This window comes from Ichthyophthirius multifiliis, assembly GCF_000220395.1.
Source record: "Ichthyophthirius multifiliis unplaced genomic scaffold scaff_1120509250099, whole genome shotgun sequence".
Taxonomy (NCBI): domain Eukaryota; phylum Ciliophora; class Oligohymenophorea; order Hymenostomatida; genus Ichthyophthirius; species Ichthyophthirius multifiliis.
This window is the reverse complement of record NW_004087085.1, coordinates 28,247-49,185: the sequence shown is the minus strand read 5'-3', so window position 1 is coordinate 49,185 and position 20,939 is coordinate 28,247. Positions and strand designations below refer to the sequence as shown.

Below are 20,939 nucleotides of genomic sequence, written 5' to 3'. Positions count from 1 at the left end.
TATAATTATATAAATATATATATATATATATATATATATATATATATATATATACAAATATATATATATTTTTACTTTTTTTAATTAATCTATTAATTTATCACTTTCATAATTTAAAACTGCTGTAAAAGAATTCTTTTTATTAAAAAGTATCTATATTTATATATTTTATTTATTTATGCGTAATTAAACATATATTTTTTACATTAAATATTTCATTTTTATAATAATATTTTCTTATAAATTATATTGTACTCAAAAATTTTTATTCATAACAGTATAAATTAAAGACAATTGTGAATTATTAATTTTTTGTTGTCTGTTGTTAAAAATATTTTATTAAATTTTAAATTAATAATTTTTTAAATTTTTAAAATAAGAACTTATAAAGAATTTAAATATTTTTGTAATAACTATTCTTTGTTTAAATATAAATCTTCGGTAGATTTAATTATACTTTTTTATTATTTAAATAATAAAAATATAAATATATATATAAATAAATATATAAATATATAAATAAATAATATATTTAAATATTTTTATATACATCATATTTATATATTAATACTTTTATTATTTAATTTTGTAAATACATTTTTACATTCATTTTTTTACTTTTATATTTTTTTTACATGTATATTTTTTTTAAAAAAGTTATAGAATATAAAAACAAGTTATACATTTTATATATTTATAATATTAAATTTTTTTTATATTTAATTTTAAATTTAGAAAATAATCTATAAATAAATTTATATATGTTTTATTTATATATACCCATTAAAAGATGTGAATATAAATGGCATTACATTTTCTTCTTCATATTATTAATTTTAGATAGATAAAATAAATAAACATACAAAAATTAAAATATTAAAATATTTATTCATTTTTTTTTTAAAAAAAATAAAAAATATTTAAATTTTTATATTTTTAAAAAAATAAACATTTAATTTTATATTATTTTTTTAAAAAAAAAAACATTAAAAACACATTTTATAATATTAAATAAATATAAAATTAATTTAAAATAAAATATTTATACAATTATAAATATAAAAAAAAAATCATTAAAACTTATATTTTTAAATATATATATATATATATTATATATATTTGTTTTAATTTATTAATCAAACAATAATTTAAATAAAATATGAATATATTAAAAAGGCATTTATGTTTAAATTATATAATAAAAAAGTATTTTTCTATAGCATCTCCTCCTATAGAAGCTTAATAAAACATTTTCGATTTTACATCAAAACACATTATAAGTGAAGAACAAATAAAAAACGATTAAAAATTATAATAATTATGTGAAAAATATGAAAAAGAATGGACTTAAAAATACTTAGAAACAAAGCAAAAGGAAATAGAAGAAGTAAAAAAAAGGCTTTCTTAAAAACAATAATAATATGTAGAATTTTTAGCAGAAGAATTATTAAATATGGATAAAGAGATTAGAATAAAAATCTTGACAAATTTAAATATAAAAATATAAAAAATTACAAATATTTCGATTGTAAACGTGAATACTGATTGGCCGATTTTTAAATAATACTGTTAATATTTTTTATTAATATATATATATATATATCTATATTATTAAATTAGAATTAGATCAATAATAATAATTTTTATAAGATAATTGGCATAAAAATATAGGTATTTCTAATTTTTTATAAGGATTCGGATAAAATAATTAATAATAATAAAATTCTAGTTAATAAGAATAACCTAAGACATAAAAAGAGGAATAAGTATAAGTAAAAGATGTAAAAATTAAATAAATAAATAAAAATTAAAATATATATATATATATGTATCTGTATATATATATATATATATATATATATATATATTAATATAGAAAACTAATTTTGATGTTGAATTAGCATCTATAGATCCAAATTAAAAAATAAAAATTATTAAAGAGGTAAGAACTATACTTGGTTTAGGGTTAAAAGATGCTAAAGATATTGTAGAAAAATCGCCGGTTATTTTAAAATAATAATTAAAGAAATAAGAAGCAGAAGAAATTAAAGAAAAATTAAGTTAAATTGGATGTATAATAAATTTATTATGAGTATTATTATTATAAAATAAAATAAAAATATATAATAAATAAATATATATTTTATTTTTGGATAAATTAAAAAGATTTTTATTTAAAAAAAATAAATAATAATAAAAGATTTAAATATATTAACAAAATAAATAAATAATTATACATATAGATATATATATATATTTGTATATATATATATATATATATATATATATATATTTTTTATCAATTTTTTAAAATAATATTCCATTATTAATAATAATATACAATATTTTATAATATATATTAAAAATATAAATAATATATAAATTATTATATATAAAATAAATATTATTATTTATTATTATTCTTATTTATTTTATTTTTTTTATTTATAAATTGTAAAAATTATTCTTGATTTGTTTTTTTATTTATAAAAAATAAAAAAAAATTGCAAGTAATAATTTCTATATTATTTTTTGCAGTTATCTTCATGAAAAAATGAATAAAAAAAAACCATTTTACCATGCTTTTTACTGCATTTTTAATATTTTTTTTTTTTTTTTTTTTTTTATTAAAAATATTTCTATTTAATTATTTTTTTCTTTTTCTTTTTCTTTTTTTTATATTATTTTTAAATAGATTTAATTTTATACTTATATTAAAAATAATTTTTTTTTATTAAATAAAAATAAAATACTATAAATATATATTTTAATATAAATAAAAAAAAAAAAAGATACTTATATAAATTCTAATATATATTTCTAAAAAACATTTATTTTCCTTGCAAAAAATAATCAACATCTTCAAACCATATCTTTTCTCTTCAAAAATTCACTATAAAATCTTCTTATTTATATATATATATTATCTCCTTAAATATTTTATAATATCATTATGCCCAAAAAGACAGCACATATGAGGAAAAAAGACTATAAAAATTTTAAAAAACTATAATAATTACGACATATGTTGTTCCAAAATAAAATTGGGACTATATTTAAATCCGTAAAATAATGAAGATGATCAAGAATAATAAAAAAGATATTAAAAATATGGAATAAAAGTAAAATATAAAAAAATAAAAGATAATAATTGTATTTTTATTCTTTAAAAAAAAAAATTGGTTTTTTGTTTTTGTTTTTGATTTTGATATTTTCTCCCATTAAAAAAAATAAAGGAATTTATTAGTTTTTTTTTTTTATATTAAAAAATAATTTTTTTTCATTTTTTGTAAAAAAAAAAAAAAAAAAAAAATATGTTTTTAACCTAAAAAGACCTTCTTTTAAAAGAAAGGTTTATTAATAGAAAAATATATTAAATTTATATATAAAATAAGGTTAAATACTGAAAAATAAAAAACTCTATTTTTTTTTTAAAATAAAAAAAATATCAAAACAAATATATATATTTATATATATATATATATATATATATATATATAATTTAACTTTTATAAAAAATGTAGTTAAATTCATGCTATTTACATCCCATTTTTGAAATTTCAATAGTATGTATAGATAAAAAATGCTAAGAAAACTCAAGATTTGCCTGTTTGAAATGTTTAAAACTTTTCCATTAATCACATGAACATGTTCTTTTGTAAAATTTATAATAAAATTAGGATTTAGTTAATTTAATATAGGAAATAGATACTGATTTTTAAATTCTAAATAAAGAATTTCAATAATAAATAAAAGAATAGAAAATATTTAATTAAAATTAAATTTTTAATGTTTTATAATCTTTATAAGTATATTGTTAGGAAAACTAAATAAATGAAATATAAAAAAGCCCATAAATTAATATTTATATAGAGAATAATGTACACAAACTAAAAAATGCAAACTAAAATTCTAATATAGAAGAAAATTTAAAATAAATATAAAAATCGCTTTTGAATGTAAAAAAAGAAATGAACCAATAAAAAATAAATTGATATGAGAAAATATACATATAAGTATATATATATATATATATATATATATATGTATATATAAAAATTTTTATATATATATGTATATATATGTATTTATATATTTATATATTAGACTTTTTTTCAATTATTTTATATTTCTTCTTCATCTTCTGATTCTTCTTAGACATTTTCTACTAACTCAATGTTTTATTTTTAGTTATTTATTATTTCGTTTTCTATTTAATATATAGAAATATTTCGTTATTATTATTTTTATAAAAATAAATACAAGTTTCTATGTTTTTAAATTTAGTTTCGCTTTCTTATATTCTTTCATTTTCTTAACTTACTAATTTATTATTGACTATACTTGAAAAACATAGATCAGACACGCTTTTTCTTATCTTTTCTCTAACACTTTGTTCTTATATTGCCATAATTTTGCTTTCCATTTAAAACATGCAAGATTATATTATATGTTTTTCATTATTTGATATACATATATTTTTTATATGTGTATTTTATTAATTTTCATCTATATATAATACCAAAGCTCCTATCATACATTCTAAATGTAAGGAAGTGGGAATTTATTGATTCAAATCTGTAAAACAAATAGATTATATATCTAATGAATCAGCAAGAGATAATCTTTAAAGAATACATATATATAAATATATATATATATATATATATATATATATATATATAATATATAAATATATATATATATATATTTAATACATTTGTTTATATATTTCATATAATTTCGTTTGTAATTCTTATATATTAGTATTTATAGTATATGGCGGCAAAGCTGCGTGTATTATATGTTTATGTCTTATTTATCCTTCATTTATTGTATATGAAACATCTCCTATTTCCACTTTTTTTTTTTTTTTGAATATATAATTACAATTATTACATTATTTCTAATTTTTTATTTCTTAGAAGTTTCTTACATATTATATATTTTTTTAAAATAGTTTTTTTATATAAATAAAAACTTTGCTTTATTAACTATTGGAGAATTTGTGAATGGAGATTAATGAGCATTTACTTAATTAATTTATATTTTTTTTATATATACTTTTTATATAAAATACCTATTGCATCAGTTTATATATATTAATATAATCCTTAAATTACTTAAAATTTAGTTTAATAAATTATATTTTGCTAAAAAATTTAAATTGTATTATTTTCTTAAATATTTTCTTCTCTTTAATTTGAACACAAAACTATTTTTTTATTTATATCAACTTTTTTAATAGTTTTTACTTTTTTTTTTTACTTCCCATTATATAATTTCTTGTAAAAATTTTAATTAAAAATTAATATATATAAATATAGATAAAAATATATAAAAATAATTAAATATATATATATATATATATATATATATATATATATATATATATATATATATATTTATAAATTAAAATCTTATACATACTTTAATAATTTTAGAATTTTAAATAAATTATTTTATAAAGTTTTTAATGCTTTTTATTTATTATTATTTTTATTATTTTTTTTATTATTACAAATTATATTTTAATTATATCAATTATATTATATATTATTTTTTTTTTTTATTTTATTTTATTTTATTTTAAAATCTCAATCTAATATAAATAAAAGACTAAAAATTTTTATTTTTATTTTATTTTTTTTCATTAATTTATTTACAAATACTTAAAATATATATACATTTAACATAATATAATTATATTTTTTTAATTAGTTTAAAATTTATGTACTGTTAAAATTAAAAAATATTACATCTCTTAACAAAATATAAAAAATAAAATAATAATCTTAAATAAATTAAAATGGATCTATATGAAATATAATAAATTAAAAAAATAAGATATATAGACGGTAAACTACAATTCTTTATAAAATGGAAAGGATGGCATGAAAAGCATAATACATGGGAACCATTTGAGAACCTAAAAAATTGTACTTGGGCAATTCAATAATATAGTGAAAATAATAAAATAAATGCACGAGCAAATACAAAAGCATGGGTAGAATTATAGAATATTTTAGACTAAATAAATAGAGAAGAATTAGTTAAAATTTAAGATAGAAAAAACATAAAATATAATAAAAATAAAACACTAAATTATAAAAATAAATGACATAGGATACTAATAACCCTTTTCTATCATAAATTACTGATAAAATATGCAATATATAATAAGGAAGTTTATTAATTAAAGATATTCCATTAAAAATAGTCGATATTTAAAAAAATCCTAATGATCCTGAGGATTTTATATATGAAGTTTCGTGGTCTGTAAGAAAAAATAAAGAATAGCCACTTAATACTTGGGTTCCTGGAAGAGAATTAAAACCCAAATATCCAGATATTATATTTAAATATTATGAATAATTAATAGTATTTTAATGAATATAAGTTTTTATAATGATTTTTTAAATAAAAAAGTAAAAATTCATTATAATTATATTTTAAATAAAAACATAAATAAAATGATATGTAATTTTATATATATTATTATTTTTAAAAATAAAAATATCTTATTCAATATTATTTAATATTAATATATATTAGAGGATAAATTTATATAAATATATATTAAAATAATTATTATAAAATTATATAAAAAAAAAAAAAATTATATTTATATTAATTATAAAATTTAAAATATTTATATATATTACTTTTATTTTTAAATAAAAATATTCATAATATTTATGTTAAATTAAATATTATAAATATAAAATTATTTAAATAAAATATCTGAAATATTATTATAACATTATTAGATTTTATTAAAAAAAATATTGATAGTATAATATTATTATATACTAAAATATACATAAAAAATTATTTATATTGAAAAATTATGATTATTATAATTATTAATTCATTTTTAAGATTATAAAATTAATTTAATTTAGTAAAAATTATATATAAAAATTATTATATTTTTTTTAAATATAAAATTTAAAATTATTTTTATTTTCATTATTATTATTATTATTATAATTATTATTATTATTATTAATATTATTTTTTATAAAAATTTATTTATTATATATATTTTTATTATTATTATTTATTTTTAATTAAAATTTATTTTATTTATATAAAAATAATATTTATTTTAATATTTATATTTATAGTAATTTTTGTTTAATACATATTTTTTAATATTTTTTTATTTTTTAAAATATAAATATATTGTATATTAGCTATGTTCAATTACTAATATTTTTTGAAAATAACTGTTAATTTTTATAAATTTATTATATTATTAATATGTTTTAATATAATAAATTACATAAAATTTATTAATTTAAAAATTATATAATTATTATATAATATATTTTAAACATAAAATTATTATAAAGCAAAAAATAAATAAATTAAAATAATTATATTATTAATTAAAATTAAAATTTATAAATAAATATAATAAAATTATATATTTTATATCTCATTAAATTTTATTTTCTTCATTTACTATATCAAAGATATTACTTGAATTTTTTCTATCATTAAATTTTTTTTTTCCACCTACAAACTCTATTCCAACTGGAAATTTAGTTTAGTAAAAAATTTTCTAACTTCTATTATTATTATTATTATTATTATTATTATTATTATTATTATTATTATTATTATTATTATTATTATCTGAAAATTACGAATTACTGTTAAATTATTATTTTTTTTTCATACAAGGCATTATATTAGAATTATTATTATAACTCTATTTTTTTTAATTTCTTGTTTTTTTTTAAATTTCTTCTAATATAAAATTTTCTTTTTTATTTTCAAATTAATTTATTTCTTAAATTTAACTTAATTCATCTTCTGATTCTAATTTTTAAATAGTTTTTTATCTTCTAATTTTTTCTTATTATTCTAAACAATATATATATATATATATATATATATATATATATATATATATATATTATATATATATATTTATATTAACATTAATAATTATTTATAAATTTAAATAAATAAATATATTTTAAATTTGTTTTTTTTCAATTATTTATAATTATACAATATAATTTATTATTAATTACTAAAAAAATTATATAAGGTTTGTAAAAATTCTATTTAAAAAATAAAAAATTAAATATTTATAAGTTAAATATAAATATGTTATATTTATTATTATATATATATTTCTTTTATTAATACATTATCTTAATAATTCAAATTATTTTTCTTAAAATATTATTTATTTATTTTCTCCTTAAAAAAAATCTTAACTTTTTGTTTTTATTTTATTTAAATATTATTAATTTTCACCTATAATTTTTTATTATTGTAATAACCTTGTTTATACAAAATTTATATTATTATATTAAAATTAACTATTTATTTATATTATTAATTCGTAAAATGTTTATAATAATGCTTTTAAGGCTTCTGAGTAAATTTTATTTTTTATATTTTTTCTAAAAATATTTATCGAAGTTGCTTTTTGAATGAATATTTCACTTAATTTTTAAGACTTTTCAACTTCTTTTAAAAATTTGTCGCTTATTTAAATAATTTATTAATGATTTTTATCAACTTTTTCTTTTGAAGATGTACTTGACGATGATGAAAAGTTACTAGTAAAAGATATGTTTTAATTTTTTTCAGAAATTGTATTATTTGAAGATTCTGATATTTTTCGTTCCTTTTTTGGACATTACGAGTTTTAAATTTTTTTCTTTTTTAAGTTTTAATATATATTTTTTTTATAAAAATTTACATTAAGCGAATTTATATGATCTTTTAATGAATTTATTTAAAAATTTAAGATATTATTATGATTTTCTTTTTACTTTTTTATTTTTTTTTATATATTTTATTTTTTATTCATTTTTGTACAAAAAATCTTATTAAGAAAAATTTTTCATTAAAAACTAAATATTTATTTATGAAAATATCTAGAAAATTAAAAACTTTTAAAAAAATAATAATATAATAACAAAAAAAATATAATTATATAGAAAAAAAAAAAAATATATATATATATATATATATTTATATATATTTATATATATATATTATTTTAAATATTTTTTTTATTTCAATTTATTTTTCAATAAATTTTTAATATTATTTTTTATATTTTAAATTTTAATTTTTTTTAATTAATTTTTTATAATTACTATTTATTTTTTATATTTATTTCTTATTTTTAATTTTTTTATTTTTTTATTTGTTATTTTTTTATATAATTTTTTTTAAAATTACAATTTTAATTTAATTACCATTGTATTATATTAACATCATTGTTATAAAATATTGAATATTAAATAAATTTTTTAATTTTAATATTTACAAAAAAAAATCATAAATATATATGTATTTTATTTTATTTCAAAATATACTATTTTCATCATCTTCTTCTTATTATTCTTAAATATTTTCATTTTAATTATATTAATTTCGTCTTTTGCAATTAACAATTTCATTGCCATATTAAACAATAGATTTAAAAAATTTTATCAATGGATATGACATTTTTCCTTTTATTCCATGCTTATCAATAAATATTTATTTATCATCATCATAATAGAGTATCTTCTCATCTTAATTATTAAATTCTTAACTAAATAGAATTTTTTGGCTTTTTATTTAAAGTTCATATCTATCTGGAATTTCTTTTGAAATATTTTTTTTTAAAAATTTTAACAAAATTGAAATCATTTGAGTAATATTAAAGTTTTTAAAACCCTAAATTTTAATTTATTTAAATATTTTTTTATAAATGTAAATATATATCTATTTAGTCTTAATTTATTCCTTAATTAAAACTATTTCTTAATAATTCCCATGAATCATTAAATTTTCTTATTTTATATAAATAATAGCTTTTAACTATATTTCCAAATTAATTATTAGGATTTATTTTAAAAATCTTTTTATAATAATTTAAATAGAAAATTATATATATATATATATATATATATATTTTTAAATTTAATTATATTTTATATATATAAATATATATCATATAATAATATTTTTTTACTTCTTCTATAAATTTATTACTTAATTTAAATTCATTTATGTGTAATAAAGTTACTGCCATATTATATAGGCAAGGTATATAAATTTCTTTTTATATTTAAGGTATTTATTTATATAGATTTTTCTTAATAGATAAGGCTATATATATATATATTGATTGCTTTCAAATATTCTTCTTAATAATAATATTAATTTCCTTCAAGTTTTTAAAAATTTAGAAATTAGTAAGATTCTTCAATTGTGAAATCCTTTTTATTTAAAATATTTTTTATTTTATTTTTTTTATTTTTTACATCAACAAATTATTACTATTAATTATTTATTTTTTCACTAAAAAAATACAATAATTTACCTTATAATTAGTGATCCATTAAATATTTTATATATATTTATATATTATTTATATAATTATCTTTTTTTTAAAATTTTATTTAATTTAAAATAATATTAATTGTCAAATTATTAAAAATAAATATAATAGAATACAATATATAAAAAAGCAATAAAAAAATTTAGAAAAACAAGAAATACATTGTATTTTTATAAATAAATAAATGATTATATACATATATATTTTAATATATAAAATTAAAAGATATAATGAAAATTAGCTGTTTTTTTTGTTGTTGTTGTAAAAAAATAAATAAATATTTTCTTTACTTTTTATTATAGATATTTCTAATTTATAATTTAAAATTATTTTACAAAATATTAAAATTTGTTAATATTAATTTTAATCATATATTTAATATAATTATTTTTGAAAACTTAATATTTATTTTTTTATGAAAAAAATATTTTGTTTATAATATTCATTATATAAAAATATAAATGAAATCACTATTATAAATATATAATAATATATTTATAAATATTTTTTTATATATAAATCTATATAATTATATATATATATATATATATATTTATTATCTATATTTTCTTTTTTATTTATATATATTTTAAAATATTTATAGAAAATTTAGTTTAATTTCTTATTTTTATTTATTTTAATTAATCATATATGTATACTTATTTTAAATTCATTTTTTTTTTTTTTTATAATATTTTTCATTTTAAATTTTATATTTCATATCACTTATATTTAAATCCTTTATAAATAAATGAAGATTTATTTTATTTTTATTGTTTATTTATTTTTATTATAATTTTTTTATTTTTGCTATTTCTTTTTTTTATATTTACCGTATAAAAAGTTTTTTTTTATTTTATTTCTTTATTATTATATACATTTTATTATTTGTAAAATGAATTATTTTATTTTTTATATTTTTACAATAGTATATATTTTATTTATATCAATATTATTAAGAGTAAAAATTTTAACATTATTTTAATAAGAGTTTAGAGTAAATTTTAATTAAATAAATCATTATTTAAATTAATGCAATTATAAAAAGTAATCATCCTTTAATATCTTATAATAAAATAAACTAGTTATATTAGCTAGTATACTTTTAATTATATTATATCTTGATTTTTTAGATTTTCCATTTATGATAACTATAATAAAAAAAAGAATTCTCTTTAAGTATAATAAAACAAGACTTCCCTTTAAATATAATAAAGCCCAATTCCTCTTTAAGTATAATAAAACACGAATCATCTTTATGTATAATAAAGCCCAATTCCTCTTTAAGTATAATAAAGCCCAATTCCTCTTAATGTATAATAAAGTACAATTTTTTTTTTAAGTATAATAAAACACGAATTCCTCTTTAAATATAAAAACACTAATCCTCTTGATAGAAATTCCCTTTAAGATTTCTATTATATATATTAATTAATTTTTTTAATAATTAATATAAAATAATTGTAAAATATATAAATATTAATACGTATTTTAATAAAAACAGGCCCAAATTACAATTATTTTTAATTTTTTTTAATAAGATTTTTCTAAATATTTAATGAAGAAGTTTTTAATAAAAATAAAAAATTAAAAATTATAAAATTAATAATTTTTTTATTTTTAATGAAAAATTTATAAAATTAAAACTAAATAAAAATAAACTTTCTATATATATATCTGATTATTTTTTTAAAAAAAACATATTATATATGACAGGTAAATCTTTTATATTTTTATAGCTTAAAATGTAATTCAAATATATCTTTTTAATTAAAATTAAAATATTTAATATGAAATCGGTATTAATACTAATCGGAATTACAATGTTTATAACCTTTTTTTTTATATAATAGATAAATAATATATTAAATGTATTCTAAATTATGTATTTATGTAAAATTTAAATATTAAAATAATAATATAGATTTAATTTTATTAGATTTATAAATAATTTATACGGACTTTAAAGATTGCCTTTTTATAGTAAAAGGTTTATTTTTATTTAAAAGTTCTTAAACAAAAAATAAAGGAAATAAAAAAAAACTATATATATAATATTAATTGTATAAATAAATATATATATATATCTATATATATATATAATATATATATATATATATTTATATACTTTTATTTATCATTTAATTATTTTTAATTTATTATTAATAATTTTTATAATATTTATCGTTTAAAAACTTATCATTAATATAAATATTTCGTATTTTAATAATTTAAATATTAAAAATTTGCAAAATATCATTCTTTTTATAGTTATTTAAAAGAATGTTTACTATTATTGATTTTTATTACCTTCTTTTTAAAATAATAATTTAATTATTTAATATTAAATTATTATATAATATATTTATATATAATATAATGCTTAAAAAAAAATGGTTAATTACCTTTTGTATATATCACTATATAATTCAATATAAAAAGAATATAAATAAAAATATAAATTTAATTTTTTTTTTTAAAAAAAAAAAATACATATATATATATAAAGACTAAAAATCATATATATTTTCTATAATTTCATCAACCTTTTCTATACAATAAAATAGCCATTTATCCTTCATAAAAAAATATAAAATTTTTAGAATCATAAGATACATAGGCATTAAAATGTTTTCCTAATTAATATAATATTTTATATATAATAAAATAATAATAAAGTTAAAATTAATTACCAACTATACAATGCCAATTGGGACCATATTTTTAATCAAAAAACTTTTTTATGTGTGCAGATATTTTATTTTCAAATTTATATGTTTCGACTGCATATTTAGCCTTATTATATAAAAAAGATTTATATTTTAATATTTTCTTATTTACTTATGCTAGAGCATCGTTTTTCATACTTTTTAACTCTGAATTTTCAGGCATATCGACAATAGTTTCTTTTTATTAATCAGACATTTTAAATAAATTGTTTTTTTTTTTTTTTAATTTTAAAAAATTAATATATATATATATATATATATAAATATATATATATATATATATATATATATATATATATATATAAATAAGTTATAAAAAAAAAAAATTAAATAAAAATGTATATATATATATATAAAAGAAAAATTAATTTTATTTGTATTTTTTAAAGGATGTAAAATATATGTTAAGTTTATATTTTTAGTATAAATGAATTAATATAAACTATATTTTTTAATTTTTTTTTTTTTCATAAAATTAATAAAAAATAAATTTATTTTTAACAAAAATAATTATAATATGTTAATTGCTTTTCCTTAACTTAATATTAATATTAAAAAAAAAAAAAGGAATAAATCTCTTAACTTTAAAATTCGAATGGGATAAGGTGTTTTAACATTTAGTATGTGAAGATAATGAATATATTAATTAACTAATAAATAATTATATTGGTATTTTATTATTTTTTATATATATATTATTATATTTATTAATATATTATAGTATTTAATTGAGATTTTTGGTATTTATATTAATAAGAAATATTATATATTATACTAATTATTTATTTAAGACTTTTTTTTATTTTATAAGGGAAATTTTTATATATAAATAATAATTATTTATAATTCATTTTTTTTTATTTTTTTTATTTTATTTTTTTCTTAAAAAAATATAATTTTTATATTCATTTTTTATTATTTAATATTGTTTCATTTTGTCAATGTTTTTAAAGGCTATATTAGTTTTTATCTATATAGACATAAATTCTTTCTATTAAGTTTAACAGTCTTTTATTCCATATGAAAAAAACAATAAATATATATTCTATACACTCTTATACTTGTAGAGGGTTTTTTATAATAAATATAATATTTAATAAAGCTTATAATAGAATATATATTTATTCTTTAATATATACACTTAATTATATTCTTTTAGATTTGTTTTTAATAGTTGAACTTTATTATTATTAAAAATTTAAAGTGATGGGAGCTTTTTTATCACTAATTGAGAGTTATATGAACTTATTATTGGGTAAAATAAATTAGTATTATCAAATTAAGTATTTTAATTAATATAAGTTATTGATAGTTAATAAATTTTAAGAATTATAGTTTAATGTTATATATGTGTTTTCTTTTCTTATATAAAATATTATTTCAATTTTATAATATTAAATTAATAGTAAAAAAGTGTAAAATTTAATAAATAATACATAATTCTAATATAAAATATATATTTAATTAATATTCATTTTTTTTTCTTCTTTTTTCCTTTTTTCTTCTTCTTTTTTTTCTTTAATTTAAACTTTCTTTTTTTAGTAACTTTTTTAAATTCTGCTTTAATCTCATAAGAAATATGATCTTATAAAGGAACTCTTTTAATAATTTTGTACATTTTAGTGCATTCGAGTAGTTTTTTAGCACCTAATTCGATAAACGAAATAAATAAAATAAAAAAGATAAATAAAAAAATGAATATGTATATATAAATAAATATATATATTTAATTATAAGAAAATATATATATATATATATATATAAATATATATATATATATATATATTATTTATGTATATAAATAAAATTATACCCTCGTCGTATATCCCGTTTTAGTCTAAATCATAAATTTATAAAGAGTTATTTTTCATCATTACTTCGCAAATTTTTTCAATGACTGGAATTTCTTCGCTTTCTCCAAACTGATTGTTTGCCACTATTAATTTTTAAAGGGCCTGATTGTATTCCAAAGATCTAAAAAGTTGATAAATTCCTTCGTTTCTTAAAAAATTTCCTCTTAATTTTAAACTCCATAATTAGCTTTCCACATAAGCCAAAATCTATTACAAATATTTTACACCATACGAATCTATATTACAGTAATTTAAAGAAAGTCTCATTATATAAGGATTCATGGAAAGTCCTTTTGCAAGAAGACCTAAACCTTTAGTTCCTATATTATTAAAATCCAGTTTTAATTTTTAAATTTAAACAAATTCGGTATTTCCCACTGATTTTCCTAAATATTCACAACCTAAATTTATATAAAAAATATAAATTCATATATATATACATATATATATATATATATATATATATATATATTTACCCTAATACCCAATCAAATTATGCGGTAAATTTAAAAATTTAACACCTCTTCCTTTTTCCATATAATTACAAATGTATTAAACAGCCTCATCTTGGCATTCTGCTTTTACTAATTTAAGACTTTGTATATGTTTATATTTTAAATCTATTAAAGATTCCATTATTGCGCGAACATCTAAAGATGATAAAGGTTCTAGTGTATGTAACTGTGTTTTTTTATATTTAAATTATTTTTTAATTTATTGTAGTTTTACTTTTTTTAAATGATCTTAATCGTCTATAGCTTATTCTACCTTTTCACGGAAAAAACGGTTTTATGACACTCCTAAAGATTCGCATTTACGACGATATATTCGGGGAAGATTTACTGTGGATTCATCCTCTTCTTCGGGCTTTTTTTTCTTTTTATCTTTTCCTCCTTTTTTGGACATTTTTTATTTATTTTTTTATGAAACTACTTATATATATAAATATAAGTAAATGTTTTTTTTGATTGTTTTTTTTTTATTGGGATTTAATTAAATAATTTATTTGATTTTAATATAAATAATTATATATATAGATATATATATATATATATATATATAATATATATATATATATATATATATATATATATATATATATTTAATTATTTTTTATTTATTTATATATTTATTTATTTGCTTGTTTGTTTCATAATATGTTTTCATTTTCTCTTGATTTTCTTTTAATATTGTCGAATTTTAAGATTATTTTGAGAATCTTAAGGTCAAAATAAAATAAAGATATGAAAATTGTGTTTAAAATAAATAAGAAATATTGCATAAAAGATCTATTTTCATATTTAAAAATGCTATTATTTTACAAATTTTCCATAAAAAAATCTATAAATATAAAAAAAATAAATGTTTTGTTTTTTGTAAAATACATATTATAATTGAAACTGTATTAAAAAAGAACAAAAGAATTTTAAATTCATAAAAATAAACTATATTAAATAGTTAAGGAGTTAATTAAATTAAGTAATACATATAAATCAAACTATAGAAATAACCTAATAGGAAATAAGTATTTAATAGGTAATATTAATCTTTTTATATTTAAAAAAAATATATAAATATATAAATAAATATATATATATATATATATATATATATATATATATATATAATTTTGTGTTTTTACTTTATACTGGCAAAACTGAAAATAAAAATAAAAATAATTAAGATAATATTCCTATATAAAGATTTAATTTATAATAAAATTAATATATAATCTGTTGTTATGACCAAACAAGATAAACTAATATATAATTAATTATTCCCAAAAAACAAGTAATAAAATTTCCTATCTATATATATAATTTTATTACAATTAAAATTATTATATATCAAATTTATTTTTTACTTAAAATATATGTAGTTTTCTAAATGGCAAGTCTAAAAAGCTTGGCCATTTATATGTTTTATTTTCCTAACATTATGATATTATTGCATAGAAAAAACTTATAATTGTAAATATTATATATAATTATGGAAATGATTTTAAAGAATAACTATTTATGGTTTATTCATTTTTTTTTTAAATAAAAGAATTTTCTATATTTGATATTGTCTATGAATCTGAGTTTTAAAAAGAAGATGATAATATTGATTGAGACTCTTCATTATAAAATATATTAAACTTTTTGTTTTATGATAATTTAGGCTTTTTGGGTGCGTAATCCATCTTTTGTTTTTTATTTTATTTCTATTTATAATAATTGTATATTTTGTTTGTTGTTTTTCTATTAATTTAAATACGTTTCTAGTTTTAAAATAATATATATAATTTTATATATATGAATGATAAATAATAATAGATATATAAATATATATATATATAATATTTATAATTAAATATATAAATAATATATATATAATATATAAAATATAAATAAAGTTTAATTTTTGTTTATTTTATTATTATTTATATGTATTTAGTTATTTTTTATTTTCTTTTTAAAAAAAAAAAAAAAAAAAACTAAATACATATATATATTATAATTTTTTTTTGAACTAAAAAAAATGAGTTAATTACAATAAATATAATCTAAAAAAAATACAGATTAAATTCAATCTAAAGTGTTGTAACATAAACAGGTAATGAAATAATACGTTAAAATAGCTTTAAATCAAAAACGAATGCAAATAAAGATTAAATGAATAAAAATGATGAAATAAATACTATTTTTAAAGTAAAAATAAATTTTTATATAGAATTTTTTATACAAAAATAAATATATATCCGATATTAAATTTAATATTAAGTTAAATATAGATACCCCGTCAGAAGAAGACGATAATGAAGATGAAGAAATCGAAAATCCATTTGAAGGAAAAGACCATTAAATAAAAAAACGTGAATATTTCGATAAAGATATATTTGATGGGACAATATAAGCAAAAGCCATATAAAATATGAACAATATTATAAATAAGGATAAGATATAAACAAAATAGCAAGAATTTGTTAAAAGTAATTCCCCAATATATAAAAATTAGGAATTATAATTTCGAAAAACAATTTCTTATACTAGTAATATGAATAATAATAATAATAATAGTTAGATAAGAAATAAGTAAAAATACGAAGAATTCGATTAGATTTAATTTTATTTAGCCGGTTTAAGTTAAAATGAGAATGCCTAAAATTTAAATGAGGTAATTGAAAAAGATAAATTAAGTGTAAATGTCAAATCTAAGGATTTTTTAAACTTTATAAGATTATAGGAAGAAATAGATGAATTAAGAAGGAAATAAGAGTAAATATAAGAAAAAAAAGCGGAAAATTTAAAAAAATTAAAAGATTTAGAAGGAAATTTTTAAGATCAGATAACTTTAGAACTTTAAAATAATAAGTTCTTATTTAATAAAGATAAGAGAGTTCTTAGAAATTATTTTATGACAATTTAGAGGATTTAGAGGTTTAATTAAAATCTTAAAAATAGAGTTACGGCTAGGGAAAAAAGAAAGTTTATTAAAAAATTTTCCAATAATGAATTTCATATAGATCATTTAGACGAAATTTAATAATTAAAAACTATTGAATCTGATACCAGTTTTGAAAATCAAATTTGAAACATACCATAATTAAAAAAATACTCTAATTAAATCAAACTACATATAAGAAAATATATATATACATATAGTTTTTTTATTAAATAAAAATAATATATATAAATTATTCATCTTTTTAAATAAAAAAATAAAATTACTATATATTTTATTTATATAAAAAAGATATATTTAATAAAAATAAAAAAAAAACACAATGAAAAACAAAATACTAATTCTCTAAAACCGCCCAACAACCGAATTCCCTTAAAAAATCGACAATATATTTACCCAAATAATCTAAGATATTCCCACTAAATTAAACCAAAATGAATTTCTTTTAAAAGTATATTATCTTTCCATAGACCCAGTAATGCATGTTTGGCTTTCTGGTGCTCCTTCATATCTTCCTCCTTTGAAAAAAGGGGAAACTATACACTCATATGGGGTTGGGGAAGTAATTTTATCGGAAAATGATAACTGGAAAATTGGGGACAAATGTTTGGCAAATACAGGGGCATAGGAATATTGTTTAATGGATGCTTAAAGGCAGTAATTTGTATTTAGAATTCCCAGAAAAACCTCAGTTGAAAAATGTGCGTTTTATTTGTCTTTTTATAATAATTGGTTTGTTGCTTATTCTGGTATTAAAATGGTTGGCTAGATAAAACAAAAAGATACTGTACTTGTTTCCAGTGCAGCAGGAGCTACAGGGATAGTTTGTGTCTAATTAGCAAAGGTTTTAGGGGCTAAAAGGGTTATAGGTATTACTGGAAGTGAGGAAAAAGTGAAGTTTTTAAAAGAAAAGTTAGGTGTGGATGAAGTCATTAATTACAAAAAAGGAGATTTTTTTAGAGAATTAAGGAAGGCATGTCCAGAAGGGGTGGATGTGTATTTTGATAATGTCGGGGAGAAAATGCTTGATGATGTTTTGAAGTGTATGAATTTATATGGGAGAGTGGCTTTATGTGGAGCAACTAGTAATTATTAAGATCATAAAAATAGAAGAGGAGTATATAATTTAAGCTTGTGTGTAAGTAAAAGAATTATAGTTTAGGGAGTTTTGGCTAGTGATGCTATACCAGTATTTGAGGAAGTTTAGAAGTTTTTTTAAAAAAATATAGAAAATGGAAATATTAAATAGATAGATCATTATTTTTATGGAGTTGAAAATGTCTCGTAAGCTATGTAGTATTGTTTTATGGGTAAAAATATTGGTAAAGTATTAGTTAATGTAAATGGGGGAGGAGCTAAGTTATGATTTATATTTTAATTGAAAAAAAAAAAATTATATAAATTTTTAAATTTTTAAGTTTTTAAAACATTTAAAAAAAAAAAATTAATTATAATATTTTGATTTTTAGTAATAATATATTTTTTTTTTTTTTAATAATATATATAATTAAAAATAATTATATTAAAAAAACTAATATTAAAAAAGTTTATATATATTCATGATTCTCGAAAGGTTAACTTACCTTCGACAAAGTCAATAAGTTTCTAACCTCCAGACGCTAAAATTACATTAAGTGTATCAGCTAAGTTTTATTTTGCATAAATTACATCCTTTTCTAATTCTTAATTCTTTAAATCAAGATTTTCAGCTTTTTATTAATAAAACATTATTTAATTTTCTAATTTTTATATATCATTTTTTTATTAAATATCTTTATCCTAAGTATAATAAATATAAATATATATATATATATATATATATATATATATATATATATATATATATATGCACATTTTATATAAATATACTTATTCATTTTGAAGTATTTTTTAGACATTTTCCAATTAAGATATTAGTTAAGAAATTTATTAATTATTATATTGTTCTTCTCTATTTTTTTCTAGTACTTCCTTAATCCCTTAAAGGAGATTATTTTATAAACATTTGCTTTTAAATTCTAGTCTTTAATTTTCTTATTCAAGTTTTTTATTTTATTATTTTAAATAATTTAATTCATCATTGTCATTCTAAAAATTATTAAATTTTTCATTTTTTGTTATTATAAGTTCATCTACTAATCTTTATATTTATTTTTTTAATTATTTTTCTGTTTTTTAAAGTTCTTTTATTTTTTAAGATTCCTGAGTTTATGATTTTTCACAAGTAACATCACTTTTATCTGCTATACTATCATTTTTTTCATATAAATTATAATACTCCTCTATAGAATTTAATTTCAAATTCAATTCAGAGTTTTAATTTTATAATTATTTAATTTAGTATTCATATTATTATGACATTTCATTTAATTAATTAATTAATTAATTATTTTTTTCTTTATAAAAATCTAAAGTGCCTATATTAACCGAATCTTCATTTTTTAGTGTTTTTTGGCTTTTATTAATTTCTAAAACTGCACTTTTTTATGTATAATTATGGTTAAAATATCCTTTTAATTAATTGAATTTCGAATTTCCTTCTTG

General features: G+C 14.2%; 6 protein-coding genes across 6 annotated transcripts, besides 69 other annotated features; 3 read left to right on the top strand and 3 right to left on the bottom strand. All coding sequences in view use genetic code 6, as the record gives it.

The window, feature by feature from the left end:
* Window positions 1-65: part of a microsatellite that runs on past the window's edge.
* Window positions 1-69: part of a microsatellite that runs on past the window's edge.
* A 400-nt stretch (window positions 70-469) lies between these two features.
* Window positions 470-540: a microsatellite.
* Window positions 475-539: a microsatellite.
* Window positions 475-540: a microsatellite.
* Window positions 541-609: 69 nt separating this feature from the next.
* Window positions 610-651: a microsatellite.
* Window positions 652-802: 151 nt separating this feature from the next.
* Window positions 803-2,092, top strand: IMG5_047500 (ribosomal protein, putative; the record flags this gene model as incomplete). The annotated part of the gene is made up of 3 exons (XM_004037579.1): window positions 803-1,568; window positions 1,621-1,772; window positions 1,877-2,092. 3 exons carry the CDS (start codon window positions 803-805, stop codon window positions 2,090-2,092), a joined length of 1,134 nt encoding a protein of 377 aa, XP_004037627.1.
* Window positions 879-949: a microsatellite.
* Window positions 906-988: a microsatellite.
* Window positions 1,813-1,868: a microsatellite.
* Window positions 2,093-2,232: 140 nt separating the features above from the next.
* Window positions 2,233-2,293: a microsatellite.
* A 55-nt stretch (window positions 2,294-2,348) lies between these two features.
* Window positions 2,349-2,398: a microsatellite.
* Window positions 2,366-2,412: a microsatellite.
* A 1,045-nt stretch (window positions 2,413-3,457) lies between these two features.
* Window positions 3,458-3,500: a microsatellite.
* A 504-nt stretch (window positions 3,501-4,004) lies between these two features.
* Window positions 4,005-4,104: a microsatellite.
* A 534-nt stretch (window positions 4,105-4,638) lies between these two features.
* Window positions 4,639-4,711: a microsatellite.
* Window positions 4,712-5,311: 600 nt separating this feature from the next.
* Window positions 5,312-5,410: a microsatellite.
* A 70-nt stretch (window positions 5,411-5,480) lies between these two features.
* Window positions 5,481-5,519: a microsatellite.
* Window positions 5,509-5,561: a microsatellite.
* Window positions 5,510-5,561: a microsatellite.
* Window positions 5,548-5,591: a microsatellite.
* Window positions 5,557-5,592: a microsatellite.
* A 217-nt stretch (window positions 5,593-5,809) lies between these two features.
* IMG5_047490 (hypothetical protein) lies at window positions 5,810-6,393 on the top strand (the record flags this gene model as incomplete). The annotated part of the gene is made up of 2 exons (XM_004037578.1): window positions 5,810-6,007; window positions 6,127-6,393. The coding sequence occupies 2 exons, from the start codon at window positions 5,810-5,812 to the stop codon at window positions 6,391-6,393; spliced, it is 465 nt and encodes a 154-aa protein (XP_004037626.1).
* Window positions 6,072-6,118: a microsatellite.
* A 434-nt stretch (window positions 6,394-6,827) lies between the features above and the next one.
* Window positions 6,828-6,952: a microsatellite.
* Window positions 6,953-6,956: 4 nt separating this feature from the next.
* Window positions 6,957-7,064: a microsatellite.
* Window positions 6,979-7,096: a microsatellite.
* Window positions 7,046-7,113: a microsatellite.
* Window positions 7,114-7,578: 465 nt separating this feature from the next.
* Window positions 7,579-7,644: a microsatellite.
* A 238-nt stretch (window positions 7,645-7,882) lies between these two features.
* Window positions 7,883-7,947: a microsatellite.
* Window positions 7,934-7,998: a microsatellite.
* A 790-nt stretch (window positions 7,999-8,788) lies between these two features.
* Window positions 8,789-8,833: a microsatellite.
* Window positions 8,790-8,836: a microsatellite.
* Window positions 8,837-8,926: 90 nt separating this feature from the next.
* Window positions 8,927-8,990: a microsatellite.
* Window positions 8,982-9,027: a microsatellite.
* Window positions 9,023-9,149: a microsatellite.
* Window positions 9,052-9,122: a microsatellite.
* Window positions 9,100-9,130: a microsatellite.
* Window positions 9,117-9,199: a microsatellite.
* Window positions 9,118-9,207: a microsatellite.
* Window positions 9,134-9,192: a microsatellite.
* Window positions 9,134-9,193: a microsatellite.
* Window positions 9,134-9,196: a microsatellite.
* A 703-nt stretch (window positions 9,208-9,910) lies between the features above and the next one.
* Window positions 9,911-9,982: a microsatellite.
* Window positions 9,983-10,365: 383 nt separating this feature from the next.
* Window positions 10,366-10,408: a microsatellite.
* Window positions 10,409-10,840: 432 nt separating this feature from the next.
* Window positions 10,841-10,932: a microsatellite.
* A 191-nt stretch (window positions 10,933-11,123) lies between these two features.
* Window positions 11,124-11,175: a microsatellite.
* Window positions 11,125-11,158: a microsatellite.
* Window positions 11,176-11,518: 343 nt separating the features above from the next.
* Window positions 11,519-11,758: a microsatellite.
* Window positions 11,534-11,735: a microsatellite.
* Window positions 11,534-11,742: a microsatellite.
* Window positions 11,759-12,410: 652 nt separating the features above from the next.
* Window positions 12,411-12,493: a microsatellite.
* A 1-nt stretch (window position 12,494) lies between these two features.
* Window positions 12,495-12,542: a microsatellite.
* Window positions 12,543-12,907: 365 nt separating this feature from the next.
* Window positions 12,908-13,291, bottom strand: IMG5_047480 (hypothetical protein; the record flags this gene model as incomplete). Its single annotated transcript, XM_004037577.1, has 3 exons — window positions 12,908-13,002; window positions 13,060-13,162; window positions 13,208-13,291. The coding sequence occupies 3 exons, from the start codon at window positions 13,289-13,291 to the stop codon at window positions 12,908-12,910; spliced, it is 282 nt and encodes a 93-aa protein (XP_004037625.1).
* Window positions 13,292-13,334: 43 nt separating this feature from the next.
* Window positions 13,335-13,399: a microsatellite.
* Window positions 13,400-13,770: 371 nt separating this feature from the next.
* Window positions 13,771-13,814: a microsatellite.
* A 131-nt stretch (window positions 13,815-13,945) lies between these two features.
* Window positions 13,946-13,976: a microsatellite.
* A 590-nt stretch (window positions 13,977-14,566) lies between these two features.
* IMG5_047470 (hypothetical protein) lies at window positions 14,567-15,854 on the bottom strand (the record flags this gene model as incomplete). Its single annotated transcript, XM_004037576.1, has 3 exons — window positions 14,567-14,742; window positions 14,909-15,349; window positions 15,425-15,854. The coding sequence occupies 3 exons, from the start codon at window positions 15,852-15,854 to the stop codon at window positions 14,567-14,569; spliced, it is 1,047 nt and encodes a 348-aa protein (XP_004037624.1).
* Window positions 14,570-14,609: a microsatellite.
* Window positions 14,570-14,614: a microsatellite.
* Window positions 14,794-14,881: a microsatellite.
* Window positions 14,794-14,895: a microsatellite.
* Window positions 15,367-15,421: a microsatellite.
* Window positions 15,377-15,420: a microsatellite.
* Window positions 15,855-15,974: 120 nt separating the features above from the next.
* Window positions 15,975-16,050: a microsatellite.
* Window positions 16,048-16,087: a microsatellite.
* Window positions 16,088-16,514: 427 nt separating this feature from the next.
* Window positions 16,515-16,575: a microsatellite.
* Window positions 16,576-17,222: 647 nt separating this feature from the next.
* Window positions 17,223-17,340: a microsatellite.
* Window positions 17,226-17,332: a microsatellite.
* Window positions 17,267-17,344: a microsatellite.
* A 1,356-nt stretch (window positions 17,345-18,700) lies between these two features.
* On the top strand, window positions 18,701-19,761 carry IMG5_047460 (hypothetical protein; the record flags this gene model as incomplete). The annotated part of the gene is made up of 1 exon (XM_004037575.1): window positions 18,701-19,761. The coding sequence occupies exon 1, from the start codon at window positions 18,718-18,720 to the stop codon at window positions 19,759-19,761; it is 1,044 nt and encodes a 347-aa protein (XP_004037623.1). The 5' UTR covers window positions 18,701-18,717.
* Window positions 19,762-19,901: 140 nt separating this feature from the next.
* Window positions 19,902-19,939: a microsatellite.
* A 13-nt stretch (window positions 19,940-19,952) lies between these two features.
* IMG5_047450 (hypothetical protein) lies at window positions 19,953-20,123 on the bottom strand (the record flags this gene model as incomplete). Its single annotated transcript, XM_004037574.1, has 1 exon — window positions 19,953-20,123. The coding sequence occupies one exon, from the start codon at window positions 20,121-20,123 to the stop codon at window positions 19,953-19,955; it is 171 nt and encodes a 56-aa protein (XP_004037622.1).
* A 64-nt stretch (window positions 20,124-20,187) lies between these two features.
* Window positions 20,188-20,243: a microsatellite.
* Window positions 20,244-20,410: 167 nt separating this feature from the next.
* Window positions 20,411-20,455: a microsatellite.
* Between the last annotated feature and the right edge of the window lie 484 nt (window positions 20,456-20,939).